The 17,520-nt window shown below is 53.8% G+C and overlaps 5 protein-coding genes across 5 annotated transcripts; 1 reads left to right on the top strand and 4 right to left on the bottom strand.

Moving 5' to 3' along the window:
- Position 1: 1 nt before the first annotated feature.
- CKM354_001063300 (uncharacterized protein) lies at positions 2-1,368 on the bottom strand (the record flags this gene model as incomplete). Its single annotated transcript, XM_044806097.1, has 2 exons — positions 2-806; positions 869-1,368. 2 exons carry the CDS (start codon positions 1,366-1,368, stop codon positions 2-4), a joined length of 1,305 nt encoding a protein of 434 aa, XP_044662032.1.
- Positions 1,369-3,001: 1,633 nt separating this feature from the next.
- CKM354_001063400 (signal peptidase complex subunit SPC3) lies at positions 3,002-3,828 on the top strand (the record flags this gene model as incomplete). The annotated part of the gene is made up of 2 exons (XM_044806098.1): positions 3,002-3,144; positions 3,204-3,828. 2 exons carry the CDS (start codon positions 3,002-3,004, stop codon positions 3,826-3,828), a joined length of 768 nt encoding a protein of 255 aa, XP_044662033.1.
- A 1,419-nt stretch (positions 3,829-5,247) lies between these two features.
- Positions 5,248-6,747, bottom strand: CKM354_001063500 (uncharacterized protein; the record flags this gene model as incomplete). Its single annotated transcript, XM_044806099.1, has 2 exons — positions 5,248-6,533; positions 6,585-6,747. The coding sequence occupies 2 exons, from the start codon at positions 6,745-6,747 to the stop codon at positions 5,248-5,250; spliced, it is 1,449 nt and encodes a 482-aa protein (XP_044662034.1).
- Positions 6,748-8,845: 2,098 nt separating this feature from the next.
- Positions 8,846-9,712, bottom strand: CKM354_001063600 (uncharacterized protein; the record flags this gene model as incomplete). The annotated part of the gene is made up of 1 exon (XM_044806100.1): positions 8,846-9,712. One exon carries the CDS (start codon positions 9,710-9,712, stop codon positions 8,846-8,848), a length of 867 nt encoding a protein of 288 aa, XP_044662035.1.
- A 1,942-nt stretch (positions 9,713-11,654) lies between these two features.
- Positions 11,655-14,309, bottom strand: CKM354_001063700 (uncharacterized protein; the record flags this gene model as incomplete). The annotated part of the gene is made up of 3 exons (XM_044806101.1): positions 11,655-11,930; positions 11,987-13,873; positions 13,926-14,309. The coding sequence occupies 3 exons, from the start codon at positions 14,307-14,309 to the stop codon at positions 11,655-11,657; spliced, it is 2,547 nt and encodes an 848-aa protein (XP_044662036.1).
- Positions 14,310-17,520: the final 3,211 nt, after the last annotated feature.

Below are 17,520 nucleotides of genomic sequence, written 5' to 3' on the forward strand. Positions count from 1 at the left end.
TTCAAGGCGCAGTATAATAACCCAACTGCTGCCTCTCACTCACCAACCCCCTCACACTCTCCGTCTCCTCCAATTTCCTCCTCGAAGAACTCGTCGAGTCCCTCTCTTCTTCTTGCTCCACGATCGTCGTAACGTGTATGCCATGCTGAGCATGCGGATGGTGGTGTCCTCCCCTTCCGTCCGGAGGTGTGAGCCTTCCGTGAATACTGTCTTCGTCCTCTGTCGAAGAACTGTGATGTTCGATGACATCTTTCTCGCTTTTGTTACTCCCCCTCCCCAACTTCGAAGCCATTCTTTTCATTTTGCCTCCGACGCCGGCACCGCTTCCGGCAGCAGATGAAGAGCCTGTGGAGGACTTTTCGATGTCTCGGTTGATACGCTGATCGTGATTGGCAGAAATGTGGCATTCGGCATGATGTTTTCTTCCGCGACCGCTGAGTTCCAGACCAGCGAAATCTGCGCCTGAAGGACGGCTGCCGCCGTGGACGGAGGAGAAGAGTCGGGGGAAGTACCGCGTGATACAGCCCTTCAGGGTTGGAATACAGGAGCAGACGATGCCAACGTTCACTTCGAGGGAAGACCAGATTGCGGCAAGAGGGTTATCCCAGCTGACATCGTTGCTGACGGAGATGGCGTAAAGAGCGCTGAGACGCATGATGGATATAATGCAGACGACGCCGCCCATGCCAAAGACGACCATGAGGATGTAGCGTTGACGTTTGGGAAGGTTGAGCGATTTAAGGACTGGCAATGGGAGAACGGTAGTTGCAGTATCGGTGACGATGTTCATGGCTGCGTTCGAGAACCTGGATATCGGCATACATTAGTTGCTCCTGTGCCCAGCATGGTTTATGAGGGCTGAACTTACCACACTGCCAAGCGATTTAGACATGCGCCTGGGATAGAATCGTCCCAGAAATGCTGGATAGGCCAACAAGCGAACAGAGCAGAAAAGAATGCCCAGCCAGTCCAGGCGACAATGACGGCCATTAAGATCCAGCACCACCTGCGGAAGCGCCTGTCTGGGAAGATCCGGAGATATTGGAACAAGATTGATAGCTTCGCAAACATGAGTGCCGGGTAATAAATCCACACGGAAGCCCAGAACCAGATCAAGGAGTACTTGTTATCGTTGGGCGACAACGAGGCTGCATGTCTGCCCATGCCGTACTTGACTTGTAGTACCATACATGCTGTGAGGGCGATGGTGAAGAGAAGTGCTATGGTGATGATAAAGTCATCGATGCCCGGTTGCTTGACGATTGCTATTCGGGTGAACAGTCGGAAAGCTGTGGTGATGAAAGCGAGGATAGTAAAGGCTACGGTTACGCCGACGACAGCGCTGCCCGGTGCGTGGCCAACAGCCATGTCGAGAATGCTACGTCGATTTCGAGCATCCGAGATGGGGTCGGTAGCGAATGCGAAAGGCTTGGGAGGAAGGCGAGGAGCCAGTACGAGATCAAGCCACCACGCGCGTAAGAGGGGATCCGACCGCCATAGATATCGGAAAGGGCGTGTGCTTTCGAGTCCAGTCGTGCAACAAGCACTACAAGCTTCCAAACCCGCCCTGCATCACTTTGACTTTTGTCGGATTTCTGTACAGGCGGGTCAAAAGGGCAGCGCTGCCGTGCCGCGGTCGAGGCAGACTCAGCCCAATGGAGGGTTAAGATCGACCCGTGGACACAACCTTATGTCGTTGGAGTGCGCCGAACCACGTGGATGAGTAGATTGATAGCATATGTGCAGACGCACAATGGAAAGTGGCACGAAAACATGATTTTCCCGTTCATGATGCGGCGGATGCTGACCTCAACCACCTGTCACCGATGGGCAAGAAGCGAGTGGCTGACACGGTTGCACATCCGCGCAGTGGATCTGGGCTCCGTTCTGGTGGAACGTTCTGGGGAGTGGCGATAGGCGGAGGTATATGCCCTTGTCGCCAAGTCGTGTATTAAGACTGTAACTGGCTGACTCGTGCATTTGTGACCAGTTGGCCGTGCTGCTCGACATGCAGGGAGTGTCGTGTTGCTTGCGTTGCTTGCGTTGCTTGCTGCGTGCTTTGAACAATCGCCGGGATGGTCAGCGAATCTCATTTTCAGGTGGAGCAGCTGTGATGTCGGATATCGGCGTGCATTCGGAGGGAGTGCGGTGGAGAGGTCAAATTCCGTTGCATGTGCACATTTGCTGCATCAAGTTAAGATCGTCAGGCACGGAAGTGGGCGAATTACTCGAAGTAGATGAAGGCCCCACAGGATCAGGTATCAAGAGATGTAGACGCCGCTGAGGACGGCTGTACGGCATGGCCCGACTGACGTTTGCTGCAAGTGGCATGAGATCAAGAACTGTGCCGCTCACAAACCTTTGCGCCTTGTGATTGCTCTGCTTCCAACTCTGCGGGAGCTTGTGTGGTGGTAGGCAGCCGTATTCTTACAGCTTCCCCATCGTCGAGACGCTGAGACAGTATAGAAGGTGCAGAACGTTCGACGTGGTGGCGTTTGTCCTTGTTTGACCGTTGCTGAAGCAAAGTGCTCAGCGGTGGAATATCTCAGTGAGGTTCTTATGCCGGGCTTGCCACCACCCCAGATATCGCAAGCGAGCACTGTTGGACAGGATGACCCTGCTGGAGATGCACTTGAGGCCATTGCCTTTGCGACGATGTGAGATGATCCATACTGGGACGGCGCCCGAGTCGGTGTTCGCTCGGTCATGAATCGCACCCTGTCAGAGATGCCGCCGCCAGCGCGAAGAGGGGCGTCACGTGCATTCGTGAAAAGATGCGAGCAGAGCGTGGAGTAGGATGAAGCAGTAGACGCGTGCAGTGGCAGTTCGCTGGTGTTGTAGACGCGAAAGTGGGCGGTCGGAGTTGATGGGAGGCAGGCACGGGATGTCGGTGCTTGAAGCCAGCTGGTCCCCAAACTTTATTCACATGCAGCTGCACGGGCACTAGCACCTCGACTGCACAATGCGATAGCCTCCACTCCCTCACCACAATCCGCCCACGATGCATTCCAGCCTGGTGCGCATCCAGAATGTCTTTGGCTTCTTCACCTCCGTCGCCTTTGCCGTCGCCGCAGCGATCGCTGTCAGCGTCTTGCTCAGTCCTCAGGACCCATCTGCATCTCTCGAGCTGAGGAATGTCCGAGTGTACGTTGCCATATCTACACACCACCTAGCGATCTTCCTCAGCCTAATACATCCTACAGCGCCAGAGGTCGTCCACACTACTACAGCACCAAACGCGAAGAATACGCCCACGTAACCTTCGATCTCGACGCCGACCTCTCCTCGCTCTTCAACTGGAACACCAAGCAGATCTTCGCCTACATCACCGCCTCTTACCCCTCCGACGACCCTCAAAATGTCCCCGACTCTGAAATCGTAGTCTGGGATGCCATCATCCCCGCCGATAATGCTCCCCTTCACCCCAACACTTGGATCCACCCCACTGCCAAATCAAAAGATGGCAAGAAGGTGAAGAAGCCTTCTCGCAAAGAGCGCGCTCTCGGCCTCGGCGGAAAGGCCTATCCAGAAGGCAAGCAGCCAGGCATCATCAAGTTGGAGAATCAGAAGCCCAAGTATCAGATCACGGATGTGACGGGCAAGATTGCGGATAAGCAGTTTGCGACTTTGACATTGCATTGGAATGTTCAACCATATGTTGGAGCTTTGACTTGGACGAACTGGAATACGTTTGGCAGGTGGCGAGGCTTACTGGGTGGCATGAGCGATCCATTCAACTTCCCGAGCATTAAGGCTAGCGAGACGGTCAAGAAGGAGGATTTGAAGACAGAGACCGGTGCAGAGGCGAACAGAGGGAGTCCGGCGTAGATCTGTAGACCTGTAACTTGAGAAAGATACTTGCGATATAGCCGCTAGGAAAACAACAGCCACCGCAAAATCCCATCTCGCTTGATCAGCACGCCTACTTTTCTGTTGCTGAAAACCGTAATTTGGGTGTTCGCTCCACTGAATGTAGACAGCTGTCCTAACAAATAGCAACCCAGGCAGATATCAGCATAACAAGACAGGAAAAATGCCATCCTGCTAGACGAACTTGCGTTCTGCCCAGACGGTCTTTGCCATTCCAGTATATCCAGGCCAATTTCCACTGAGAGATATATGCAAATTCATGCCTGTCTGCATTGCCAATCTAGGCATCACACCTACGCCGTAAGTAGGCAGTCCCCAGCACAACTGCATCATAGGCAAGAACAATACGTGTGCATACAGGATCGCCAACCACATAAAGCATCCAGAGCCACCAGCCTCGCTAGCACTTTTCGGTTCAAGTAAAGTGCGTTGATGTACCAGTACAGCCACATTGACAAATCCAGCAACACTTCTCCCTCCACTCGCCAAATCGAGCTACATACTAGCTCTGCATATGCATCATGGTCACGACACAAATGCGAGTCGTTCCGGTTAGCACGATGATGAAAATAGAACATGAGAATACGAGAAGTGGAAGCTTAGCCTCAGCTTCATCAGCCTGAACGGGACCTTTGGCAGGAGTAACAAACTATGTACAGACGTTCACGCCACAAACAGAATTGAAATAAAAAGGAAACAGAAGTTCGAAACGACAAAAGAGGCTGAATTTCAGAAACATCTGACTCGGACTCTCTGCTCCCTACCACCATCCAACCACTTCACTGCCATATCCATCCGTGTAAAAAGGTGACATTCGTTCCTACTCCTTCCTTTGAAAGAGTGAGTACGAAAGAACGCACCGGGTATAATGTAAACTATATCTTGAATTTGCTGAGAGTGGGTTCCTTCACCCCTCCCAAAAGATGCCGTCGGGCTCATCTTACCATCACAAGAGCGTGCTTGTTGCATTCGTTGAAATATGTGCAGAAACGACAAAAGTATGATTTTCTTCTTCTTTGGTTTGTTTGTTCTGTTGAGTTTTGTTGATTGCTGGCTGCAAGGCCCAGCCCATGCCACACCGCGCATTCCACGTAAAAGAGGTGGCGACACCTATATGTGACTTCTTCTGTGTCGACTTCTTGCCTCTTGCTCCCCTTGAGAACGTGTGTTCTTTCTTTCTTCAGTGTCCAAAGAAAATATTTCTCTCTTCCACGCGAAAAAGGAAATAACAACGTACACGGGCTAACTGTTGATGCTTGTTGCTTCGAAAGAAATTTGAATAACTGCAAAGAAACAGTTTGCGCCAGCCCTAATGCTCTTTGAACATGACAACAATTCTGGGAAATGTTGTTCTGAGACGTCTCAGGGGTATCTTGCTTAATGTTTGTGGTGGTGGGCGTGGCGCTCGACGTGGCGCTTGTAGCTTGGTGGAGTGTCGTATGCCTTTGGTGCGCCAGCGGCCGCAGTAGCAGTCTTGGTCTCGGTGACCGTGACATCGACCTCCTCGATGATATACTCGTAAACCTCGTTGCCCTTGGTCACGTACTTGGTCGTGATCTTGCCGCCCTTGCTTGCTGGAGGAGCGGATGGAGCAGCGGTGACCGATGGTTCCGCTGGAGCGTAGGCAGGAGGGTTTGGCTTGACCTCAGATGGCTTGGGGGCCTCGGCCGGCTTGTATGGCTTAGGCTCATTCTTTGGTGCACTGGATGGCTTTGGTGCAGATGTAGCTGGGCCACCCTTGGCGCCTTGGACTGGGTACTTGGTAGCAGGCTCTGGACCGTACTGGATCGGGACGCCAACTGGAAGGTCCTCACGAGGGCCGGTGCAGTCATCGCCATCGAGGTAGTCTGGCACAGGGAATTTGCACTTGGCGGCCTCAGCGTCGCTCTGGATGTTGAACAGAGGGCAGTCCTCGATTCTGCCAGAAGAGCTGGTGCAGGTGTTGATGGCCTTGCCAAGGAAGTCAGCCGAGTCCCAGCCCATCATGAAGTCAGCGTGGTAACTGGCTCCGACTGGGTCACCGGTAGAGAGGACAAATTCTCCGTCCATGCCAGCGAACTTCTGCGTGGCAAAGATGGTCTCGTAGAAGAGGAATGGGTAGTGGACGTCATAGCCCTTAGGGCAGTTGCCCTCCTTCACGAGCGAAGGGTAAGCAACGTGAGATCGGTGGTTTGGTGAGTCCAACTCGCCAGTACCGCACGATGGGAAGGCCATTTCGAGACGCAGACCATCCTTGCACTGGCTGTCCATGACGCTCCGTTCTGGGAACACGTGGCGGTAGAGAGACGGTTCGGGGTCCTTGGCATAGTTCAAGCAGTTGTATCCGATGGCACGTTGCTCCAAGAAGAATTGGTCAGAAGGATCCGTTGGCCAGGAGCTCAGTGGCTCATCGGGGAACGGACCAGAGAAGTTTCGGAAAGTTGGGTCACCAGCAATCATTTGGAAGCCTTCTGGGAATGGCTGGACATCGTCAAGGTAGAAGAGGTAGTAGGCGAGCATACCACCGACGTTCTCCACCATCTCGACGGTGCCGTTCTTGTGCTTGAAGTACATAGGAGGCGTCCAGTAGGCCGACTTGTCCTGAGTGACAGCGCATGATGAGCAGTCGTGCGTCAGGTCGGGGCACTGTGTGAGATCCTTGAAAGTGGCGTTGTTGCCGAAGTCTGGTCAAGTTAGTGACGTGAAGTTGGCCGCATCTCAATCCAAATACTCACTTCCTGAACCGAAAACCAAGTGAGAGTGGTCGGCCACGTCGGCGGGTGCGACAAGAGGATCGATACGGGCGATACCGGTGTGAGAGCGGCAAGGCATGCGCCAGAAGGCGGCGACATTGCCAGCCAGGGCGAGGGCGGTGACGGAGGTAAATGTTCCCTTCATGGTTGCTGAGGTCGCTCCGGGCGCTGTAGGTGTTCGCGGCTAATTGAGCGCCTGCGCGTAAGTCTGCGTTGCCGGCGCAGAGGTGGAAGGAATTCCAGTGGCTGAAAGTCTATGCACAAGCTTCTTCGCGCACAGCGACGAAGATGGTGAATTGATGATGCGGTGGTGGGTGTCGCGGAGAAGCTATGTTTGCATGTGCGCGTTGCTCGTGCGGGCGGTTGGGTTCGCGTGCGTGCGTGCCTGGTGTGTTGGGGGCTGGCTCTGGTATGCACCTGGCGCGAGAATGTCTGTCGGCTGAGTGTTGGTGTTTGTCGGTGATGGGGATGGGATCGATCGAAGCAGTGCCAAAGGAATGGAACGACTGGTATTGTGGAGCGCTGGGCCGGCACAATAGCAGTCTGGGAGTGGGTGAACGATTGACAGCAGTGGGCGGGCGGCGGTGGTGGTGGTGAAGGAGTGACAATGGTGATGAGGCGCGAGGTGCTGGCTGCTTGAACTTGGCGGCAGGGCAGCGAGGGAGGCCGTCGGTGCGTTTGGAGCTAATGCGGCTAAATGCCGCCAGCCGTTGCTCTTGCAGGGGTCCCGCTCTCCCTAATTAAGATTACGCTTTGCGCCTACACCTCTGATTGCACGACACCACGCCGCCGCAGCGACCTGCCAACTCCATAGCGCTCGCTGTGCACGCTATCTTGCGAGCCCACTGGACGCGCCCAGCCGGGCGCAGAAATGGGACTTGGTGAGAGCGCGAAAGACTGCGCGCGCCCAGCGCAGCGGACGGCCGTCATCACCGCTGCTGCGCCAAAGTGCGCGAATGGCGATCTCCATTCAACTGCCCACTGCCCGCCGCCGAGCAAGGGGTGCTTGGACCGTGTTTCCGACCGCAGCAAGGCATCGTGATAAGCTTCGCCTGTCTCGTGGTCGCCCACGATGGTTTCTGATGACGCAGCCGTTTGTCTCTATTTCCGATGTCAACGCGGCGCGGTCGCACGACCGGACACTCGTCTTGCCAGCGTAAGATGACTTCTTCATTGCGCTTCCTGAAGAGATGCGAGACACGAACGAGAATGCCCACTTGCCCGGCGCACGAACCGAACATAGACTGGCGAAGGAGCACCTCTCTCGGCGCCGGCATGCATTGCGGCAAGCTGCACCCGAATGCACGCAGAGCTGATCTCGTTTGAATGCAGGAACGTGGAGCAGTACAGAATTGTCTCTCCGCTTCAATAGCTCATCGACCAGGCTCTTTCCCTTCGCTCTACTCAAGAGCGGGCTCCGACGAATGAGCCTGGAGATGAGCTTCATAGGCTGAACATCGTCCCGCCTTGGGATGCCCCAGCCGCCACAGCACCCTTGTCGAGCTCCGACACAACCAAGCCAAACAGGTCTGAGACCCTTTGTCACACGAGAAACTGCGGAGATCGTACGTACAGAGCACGGCAGTCTTCAGGAGGCTGTGTCGATTTCCAACGCTTTTCTCATGCGGCAGCCGACGCACCGCAAAAGCGCAAACGTGCAGATTCGAGTCCTCGTCAATAGCTACACCGCGTAGAAGATTCTGTCGTGCGAGGCCGGTGCTGCAGCCGACATACCGCTGTTGGTGATCATTACTGCGGTTTGTGCCGTGACCTAGGTCGTTCGAAAACCAGCACACAGACGGCGACATTGCGTGGCCCTGATCTCGACTAAGACACGTGTCGCGTAGTATCGTACGGCATTGCAGTATTCAGAAGGACCCGATGAAGTTCCAGAAATCGACTGTCATGAGGCTGGAGCGCGATGCGTTGAGAAGTGGGCATTGACAGACAGCATTGAGCCAGTCTCCTGCCAAGCTCCATCGCCGCAGGCTTCTCCAGTTTGCTTGTTCACGAACGACGCACATGAATTGATCTATCTGAGAGAAGCAGCCTTTTGCCCCGATGATCGGGTACTGACATTGCATGGAGCACTCATGCTGCGACCGCCACCAAGCAAGATACATTACACCCCACACATCAACACGGGGTCTGCAACTCTATGTCAGACGTGAAGCTCGACATAGAGTTCGGGCAGCCACTTCTTCATCTGCAGCTCCTTGCCTCCAGCATGATCGCAGCCTCTATCACGTGCGAAGCAGGAGGCTTGCCATTAAAACTACCACTGTCCAGCCCAATACAGTAACTGCATTGTGATTCCGAACTGAAGAGGCAGCCGATTCATCACTACTGGCAGATTGCGTGGCTGAGACCAGGGAATTGTCCGTTGAGGCGGCACTCGTACTGCTCCTCGTCCACGGCAACCTCGTCCGCAGCGTTGTGCTTGTCGTTGTTCTGGTCGTGCTCGATGTCGTCCAATTCGCTACCCAGACGTGGACCAACCCGTCGCTTCCCATCAGTGCGTGGCCGCCTTGCAGGCTCACCCTCGGCCCTTCTAAGGACACTACCGCTGTGCCAATGGTTGCGATGGGTACATTGGGATCTCTGACCATGGTATACGGCTGAGTGCCAATTGTGAAGGTCCATGATGTGGTCGTTGGCGTTGCAGGATCTGAGGTGATACCTGGGTATGCACTCGATGTCGTCCAGCTCTCGGTCGTCGGACGCCCGTTGCTGTCGCAGATATTGTCCCTCGCGGTGCCCACGTAAATTGTACATGCATCGATGCTGTACACTTGACCGGCATTGGTCTGAGCTGGGCCGCCTTCTGTCAAGGTAATGCTTCCCATAAGTATGACCCTTGGCTCGTCAGATGTGGTTGTTGGAACGGCATCATTTCCAGCACTGGCGGTGAATTGCACGCCGCCTGCAACCGCAGGTGTAGCAGTTGTCGTATCTTGCACGCCTGCAGAGACGCCGGAAGGATATACCGTCTTGGTGAGTTGGATTCTTTGTGTGATTTGTACCCTCACAGTACTCTTCGGCTTAGCCTCCACCTGAGCACGAACGCCCTGCAGCACGGCCGCGCACAGCAGGAACAAAATCGACAACATGATTGGGAAAATGAATGCAGACAGAACCAATAGTGGTTTCACCACACTCACTTGTCATGCATCCTGCACCACTACATATACTGCACCTTTCCCATCGCTCGGCGGAGACCTCGTTCTTCTACGCGCTGGCTGTGCCTCTCGACAACGTTAGCATAGTAACACTATTCTATATTTCTCGGCTTTGTGGAGCGCAGAGCTGCAACATTGAGGTCCTATGCAGCTTCGCAGCGTGCCGCCCTGCGAGGTCGATCGCTGGTGCAGCTGCAGCCCTGGCCGGCGCTTACTGCTTTGCTGCAGGTGGTGGGATTTGAAGACATTGCGGAGCTGCGACGGGGCTCCGACGAGTGGCCGCGCCCGCACTTTACACAGGCGCGCAGGTGTGCGGCGTTTGCTTGCGAGGTTTTGTGCACACATGGTGCGTCGCGTAGAGAGCAAGAAAGATGATGTTTTGCGTGAATATTTTTGGGGTTCTTGCCGCTTCGGCATTTCGAGAAAGGATTTTCTGGAATTTCTGCCACATGTGTGCCACTTGTGTCATTGTTGTCTGAGCGTGAGTTTCTTGGGCTTGATGAGATCTTAACTTTCTCGGCCGCTTCTCCGACCCCTGTTGATCTTTTCTCGAACGTCATTGTGGAGGTTTGAGGTTTGCTTCGTTGATGACTCGTGGGAGATGTATTTGAGTGCTTGGAGATGTCATGCGAGTTTCGCTAGTGGTGCACAGCGAGCGGAGATGCTACGGAAGCCGTACACTTGCTCTTTCCACTTTGGGCAAGTACGCTTTCCAGGAGCACACTTTTAGGGATCGTGACTGCGATATTTGAGCTCTTCTTCCGGCCTGCCGCAAATAGACAAGGTCTTGTAGTCTTGCACATCAGTACAACTGCGTCTACAAAAGATCGCATTTGAACACGACTGGCGTCGGAGAAACTTGAGTGCCATTCGAAGCAAAGCCCGCATTGCTGGCGAACGTACAATATTGGTACAAGCTGGTATGACACTTGCTCTGAATCTCTGACTCGAAAGCGGCAGTTGGGCGATTCCACGCCATCAAGTCGTCAGAAACTCGCTAGATGAGCAATACAAAAAGGAAGAGAATGCATAGAATTGGGTAATGGACTTATCGCTTCAAAAGCAAGACTATTCGACGGTCCTGCTCTCGCGTCTCAAATTCGATTGATGTTCTTCAGAATCGGCACTGAAACCAACGGAAGTCGAGAGTAGACCAGGCCATGTCGATACTGTCGATTAAGATGCTCCGAGCCCATCAAGCACTCATTGATACCTGCTGGCTCACACTAGCATTCGCGATCTAGAAACAGCGACTCCGGAAAGTTCGATACGAGCCATAAGCTTCGCCACTTCATCTCTGGCTAGAATGTGATATTGTTCGCTACAGCGCAGTATAGGTTTTGAGAGCGTCAGGCGAGATAGCCGATGAACTGAATTGCATCATTTCGGATTCGGGACAGAGTCACTCGAAGCGACCTGATGTGACGCAACATGGACATCCGCCATTGCACGAAGAACCACTCTGTTAAAACGACTAAGCTTTACACTTGCACTGCTGTTTCCACAGAGGCACACCGCGATCATTGGTGCTGTCAAGCACGAGAAGACTTGTTTTTTTGCGATGAGTACCAGCGCGGAACAGCTCTCATTGCTCATTCACGTCCATACTGCGAATCTTTGAACGCTCGGCTTGCGAATTCTGTGCGTCTGCGGAGAGGACGCTCTAGCTCCCACACCCTGTGCACCTCGAGCGAAGTATCGAGGCGACGGACGAGGACGAGCAGCTCAATCAGATGTTTCAAGCAGAAGGATCACCACTACGGCTTGCATTCACCCTCATGATGTTTTATATGCACCCTCGAAGGACTGCAACTGTACTCGATAACACGCGAGAAAGTCATAATTCATTGAATTTTCATGAATCGTGTACTATTTACCACTTCCACACCGCAGGTCCAAACTTCTCATCGCCGCTGACAGTGTTCTGGACAGCCGTTCCATTGTAGTCGAATGTGTTGATGACATTCGTTCCCCACCATGGGGTCATACTTCCGCCTGGAAGCTGGACACAGAAAAAGATGACGATGGCGCAAATTGCCAACCCGACGTCCATGGCGGCTGATGTGACATAGTTGTAGTTCATCCACCAGCCTCGAGCACGGTCGCGAATATATTTATTGAAGATCCAGCCCACGGAACAGTAAGCGAGCTAAGCAGAAAAGTTAGTGTGATGCGCTGAGGAAATGAGACGAGCGGAGGACTTACAATATTCATGGCGCTGTATGGAGGCACATAGCCCATGGATGAGAAGACGAGTGGGATGTTCAGCTTTCTAAAAAGCGATGTCTTCGGGAAGGCACGTGCGAGTCCGTAGACGATGAATGGCAGGAAGAAACCGATGATCCAGAAGTATTGCAAATCCTGGTAGATGGCGCCGCTGGAGAACAAGTGCTTGGGGCCGACGGCACCCCAGATTACAGAAGCGTTGTAGAAGGTCTTGATGTAGTTACAAGTGAAGTAGTTCGCGGCTTCCTCGGTGCAGATGTTGGAGATTGCACCCAAAGCCCACTCGACTGTGCCCAATTGACAGAAGCATGACCAAACGGTGGCGACAAGCTGAGCCGTGAAGAGAGATCGCTGAGGTACATGCATGTAGTGGCCAAGTTTCAGATCCTGGGCAAAGTAGAGCGCTTGGGTCATGGTGATGTAGCCGAATGTCTTGAACATCATCATGGCAATTGGGTGGCCCGGCTGGAGGTAACCAATGATGAACTCAGTGAACACGTTCAAACCTAGCTGGATGTTGGTCATGGCTTGAATAATTCCGATGGGAATCGTCCAGACGATGGCAATGACGAGAGCGAGCACAACAGAAGAGGCGTTCATGCCAGTCGGATATGCGTTGGCGGATGCGAACGCGAAGCCGATCATGACTAGACCGAGAATGATGTACCACCATGTAGGTACAGTCTTGTAGTTCCTCATGATCTTCATGTGGACATCGTCGAGCTCGCCTCTGGATGCCTTCCATCGGCGCCAGATGTCTTTGCCGTGGAACAGATATGTGTGGCTGATCAGTGCTGCGATGATGGCAAAGCTGGTTCCGTATGCTAGCGCAAAGGATGTGGACAAGAAGAGCGGCGAGTACTCTTCATAAGATGCCGGGTCCACGATGTGCTCAGGAGTGAGAATTCGCGAGATATTGTAGGTCGCTCCCGTGTTGTCTGTGATTCCGTTCTGGCTGATTGGGAGATAGTCAGCGTACCAGGCGCCCGTATAATGAATCGCTGGGGTAATAATCCATAGGAGGAATATGATGCCAACTAAGGTGTTACCGATGGCATGCCAAGGCGCAATGAGAGGGCTGCCGTAGAAGCCGTTGATTTGAGCCCAGTCGAGCGTGAACCCAGTGAACGGGAAGCCGAGCGAAATTCCGGTAGTTTGGCCAAACAGTTGGTTGACGATCACATTGTTAGGCTTGATCCACGTTACCCATGCGAAATAGGACAGAGCAGGCATGATAAAATCTGGAAACCAAGACCAGACAAACATCGCGATCATGATGTACAGGAACCACCGGTACCGAGTGATAGACCATCCATTCGTTTGTGAAGGGTCAGAAGGAGTCTTGTCGTGCAGTGCGTACATAAACGCAACGTTGACCAAGGCTGCGGGCCAGATCATGGAAGCCGGCTCTACCAGCCATCGACGCACCGTACCAGCGAGAGAGAATCCAAGACACTGCGTGGACAGGGCGAACAAGATCTTGTAGCCCCAGTCGAAGCTGTTGATGTTGTAGAACTTCTGGAGAGAAACAATTGTGTCAACGAAGTAGCCAGTACCACCTCCAAAAGCAGCATTTGCCATTGCCACAATTATAACATGCTCTTTGGTATTGAATGGTCCAGGATTCAGATTTGCTTTTAAGCCAAATAGTGAGAACTCAAACTCAGGCATGAATTTGGCCCACGCCACACCTAGAGGATATGCAACCAGCTGGACAACATATGGAGTAATGCTGATGATGGGATATCGCAAGTAGAACAGTCCATTGACCCCTGAGACTACTGTGGTCAACAGCATGCCGATAGTCCAGGCGCGAATAGTGGAAGTAGGAAGGTCCTCGTCGTAGTTGCGGACGACAGCGCGTACCTGAATACGAGGTCAATGTAAAAGTCCCAGTAAGTTCAATGAAAAATCGTACCTCGGGATATGGTGAGTCGTTGACGAACTCATCGACGAGAACAGCTTCACCTTTCTGATCGTGCGCTCGCGTGACATCCTTGATGGCCTCGAACGCAGTATCAGGCAAGTTGGGGTCGAAGCTATGCTCGGCAGCAAATGATTTCAGAGTCCGGTTGGCCTCCACCTCAGACATGTTTCTGACTGCGTCTGAGTGGTCGTGCTTGACATCGCCAGCGTACTCAGCTGCGATCTTGGACACGACAGGCTCTCCCGTACCAAGATCGGTCATTTCTGTGCTGGCTCCAGTTTTGCCATTCACCTCCACGCCTTGAATTGACCCATCGTTAGTGTTTGTTCTCTTGAAGCCAAGCCTCTTGAGTGGGTTTTTGGAAGAGCTCGCCATGATGGCCGGCCTTTGCTGCTATGGCCAAGTCGAGAGAGACACACGGTGATGCAAGCAACGTAGCTGTGCGCCCATCGGGCGGCGCTGGTCCAACATATACTTGTGAGCGGCACGAGCGGCATTGGCGCTATCGGTACGTTGGCAGGCCTGACGAGAGCTCTAGTGCTGAGAACGACACGAGATCCGTCCATGGCGTTCCTGCAGAGCATGTACTTCACGCCACATGGTCGTTCACGACGAACAGCTGGGGAGGGGTTCGCCTGTGGCGAGACTAGCGCAGAAGTGTAGTAGATAACGGCGGGCGCTGATACGACCGCGAGAGCTCGATGTCCAATGCAGAGGTGTCGCATGCCCACCCGACACGCATTTTGAACGGCTCGCACAATGGCACCTTCCAGTTCAGGCTAGTCCACCGAGATAAGATTTGTGCCGAGGGCGTCAAGCAATGACAAGCTTGCGAAGAGAGGTCTTCTTCGACATTGGCATTCTCATCAGGCCCGCCACATCGCACATGTACACACGGGTCAGCCGTGGAACCGTCAGCGCCACGATGATTGATGTTGCAGTATCGCGCGACGGCAACACGCGCACCCTTTGGTTCGTACTTTTGCGGGAGACTCCGTCTTGCTTGGCCGAATTTCTGCTCTTGAAGATGGAGATCGCTCACTGTGACAGAATTGCGGGCTGTGCTGTGAGGCTCTGGGTGACTACGGCCCATGCAACACTATCAATCGCAAAGCGTATCCAGCGCCATGATCGGAACAGGAGTAGGAACCAGGAGATATACTGCGCCTCCACGCCGTGACCAGCGCTATTGTGCCAAGATTCAGTAGCCAAGCAACCAAAAATTGTGACGAGCAAGCATCACTAGGGTAATGTGTGTGCTGAAGGCCTGGAGCGGTGCTGAGAAAGCCTGGCACAGTACATGTAGACTGCTTGTCTGTTGACGATGCAGATTGTTCATCAGCAGCAGGTGCAGCAGGTGGAGTTGCCGCTTTCCCGACTTGGCACCCTCCACCTCCAGAGTCTCCACTCCACCACGCGAAAGGAGCGCTGGAGCGGAGACGACTGCACAACCTCACGTCTTCACACGGCGCCTCCTATTCGACTCGTCCACGACTTCACGCCGCATCCCAGGCATACCGGCTGTACCGCTCCCAATCCCACTTCCACCCTCGACGACGATCAGCAGCAGCCTGCTGGCAGCCCCTGCGGCTGTCATCCTGACGCCCGGCCCGACACAGTACGCGCCTAGATCGCCATCGCGACACGCCTCGAGCCCGCACAACACACCAGGAGAAAATGCAGTTTGCGGAAAGATGAGGGCGCTGCGCCTACGTGCACGACATGAGTTGCCAGACCACATGGCACAAGGGTCATCGCGCGAGGAGTGACATCGGGAACCCGAGTCGTTAGCCGCCGCTCTCCAGGCGCGCACCGCTGCCCGAAACGTGCAACTTCGGCTGCATCGGAAGACAAGAAACAGTACGAGCTGCTGACGACTGTGCTGTGCGTGCGTACTGACGGTCGAGTCACAGCACTGGAGCAGCACAGTATAGCCTCCCCGTTACAGTATGAGAATTATTCACCTACAGACAGCTCGGACTCGTCGTATTGTGGTCTGCTGCCGTCGATTTCACATGGCATTACCAAATACCGGTATCGCCTGCGGACATTTGCTTCGGCAAAGGTTATCTAGGCAATTAACATCCGCCAAGATCGCTTCGGGACGGTCGTCTCGCCGGAATGGGCGCCCCTGTCAGCACACTAGCAATTTCGAACGAGCGATTGTATCAGAATGCTTCGGACAGAAGGGAAACGCCAATATTCGGAAAGAACCCCGGCCAATACATCATATCAGTAATCCTCTGCCCTGAGTGTGTTCAAGAGGCTGCACAATATTGCTTCAGCGCTTCCGGCAAATGATGGAAATGGCAGGGGGCTGCACAAAACATTCTTACAGATTGAATCAGTCAACAAATATGCCTTCGCGAATCAATTCAGTGCATCTCTCGGAGGGCCGCCAGAAAGAGCTTAGTCCGCGCCGTCACGAGATGTACGACGGCCGTAGCAGCGCCGGTATAACATGGACCCTTCTGGCCAGTTATGCTGCCAATCCCGCTCGTGCATAACAAGAGCATTTGCGACCCTGCCATGCACTTCAGAATTTCTTGAGAGCTGATAAGCACGTGTCCTTGTCCTGGTCTCACGCCGGAGACTTGCGACAACAGGATATCCCAAAGACGTGCTACTCTGCTCTCCATGATTCGCTGCTCATCATCAGATTTGGTGGACTGGCACCACGGCCTTCCCTTCTGCTGCTTGCTTCCCAATGAAGTGGATTCGCGGTCATTTCACCACCGCAGCATCCCTGATTAAGTCGGTCGCTGCGTTTCTTTAGACGCCTTGTTTCAATCCACAAACGCACGTCGCCAAAGCCAAGCCACCTGACACAATCTCTTCACACATTCAGTGTGTTTGCCGTCGCCCTGCCGGTGCATGCCCGAACTTCCTTTCGGCCGCGTGCTTCGAGCAATGACACTACCATCTTGGCCAGATTTATATCGCGCTATCTGAATCTCTCGGAGGCGGAGCAGCGAAATCTTCGGTATAGCGCGCTAAGAGCCTAAGATGCACAAGAGCATGGCGACTCGAAGTGGTATGGTGGACATGGCTCAGCTTCAACGATACGAGTTGCCGCGCTACATCTACACCAGAAGCGGGCATCGCGACATGGCCCTTAGGCGCTTCGTCCTGCAATCGCAGTGCAGCTCGGCAATCTTGCATCTCGGCGCTGCGTACCGAAGGCACGTGTTGTGAGTAAGTTCTGGAACTTGCATAAATCGCACAGTCCGATTGGAGATGGAGCTGGCCTAAAGTGACCCCTAAGCTGCGAGTATCCCGGTAAAATCGCGTGTTCAAGCTCAAGCATGCCAGCATTGGCTATGTTCCATGACTTGTGATCAACCAGGATGCTGGCGCGCTCGGTAAGAAGCCCGTTCGCGGCTGGTAGTGTTGGCAAGCTGTGGACGGGCCGCATGGTAGCCACGTGCAGCTGGCCTTCAAACGCTGCGAACTGTGCAAACCTAGGCCAAAGAAATACACTTTGATGACCAATACGAGGCTGACAGTAGAGAAGGCCATAAGACGGGTCCATCGCTACGGCCTTGAAGTGCAAGAATGTCGTCGTTGATTGAGGCTGTGATGCCAC

Source organism: Cercospora kikuchii, assembly GCF_019650295.1.
Source record: "Cercospora kikuchii DNA, contig_00007, whole genome shotgun sequence".
Classification (NCBI taxonomy): domain Eukaryota; kingdom Fungi; phylum Ascomycota; class Dothideomycetes; order Mycosphaerellales; family Mycosphaerellaceae; genus Cercospora; species Cercospora kikuchii.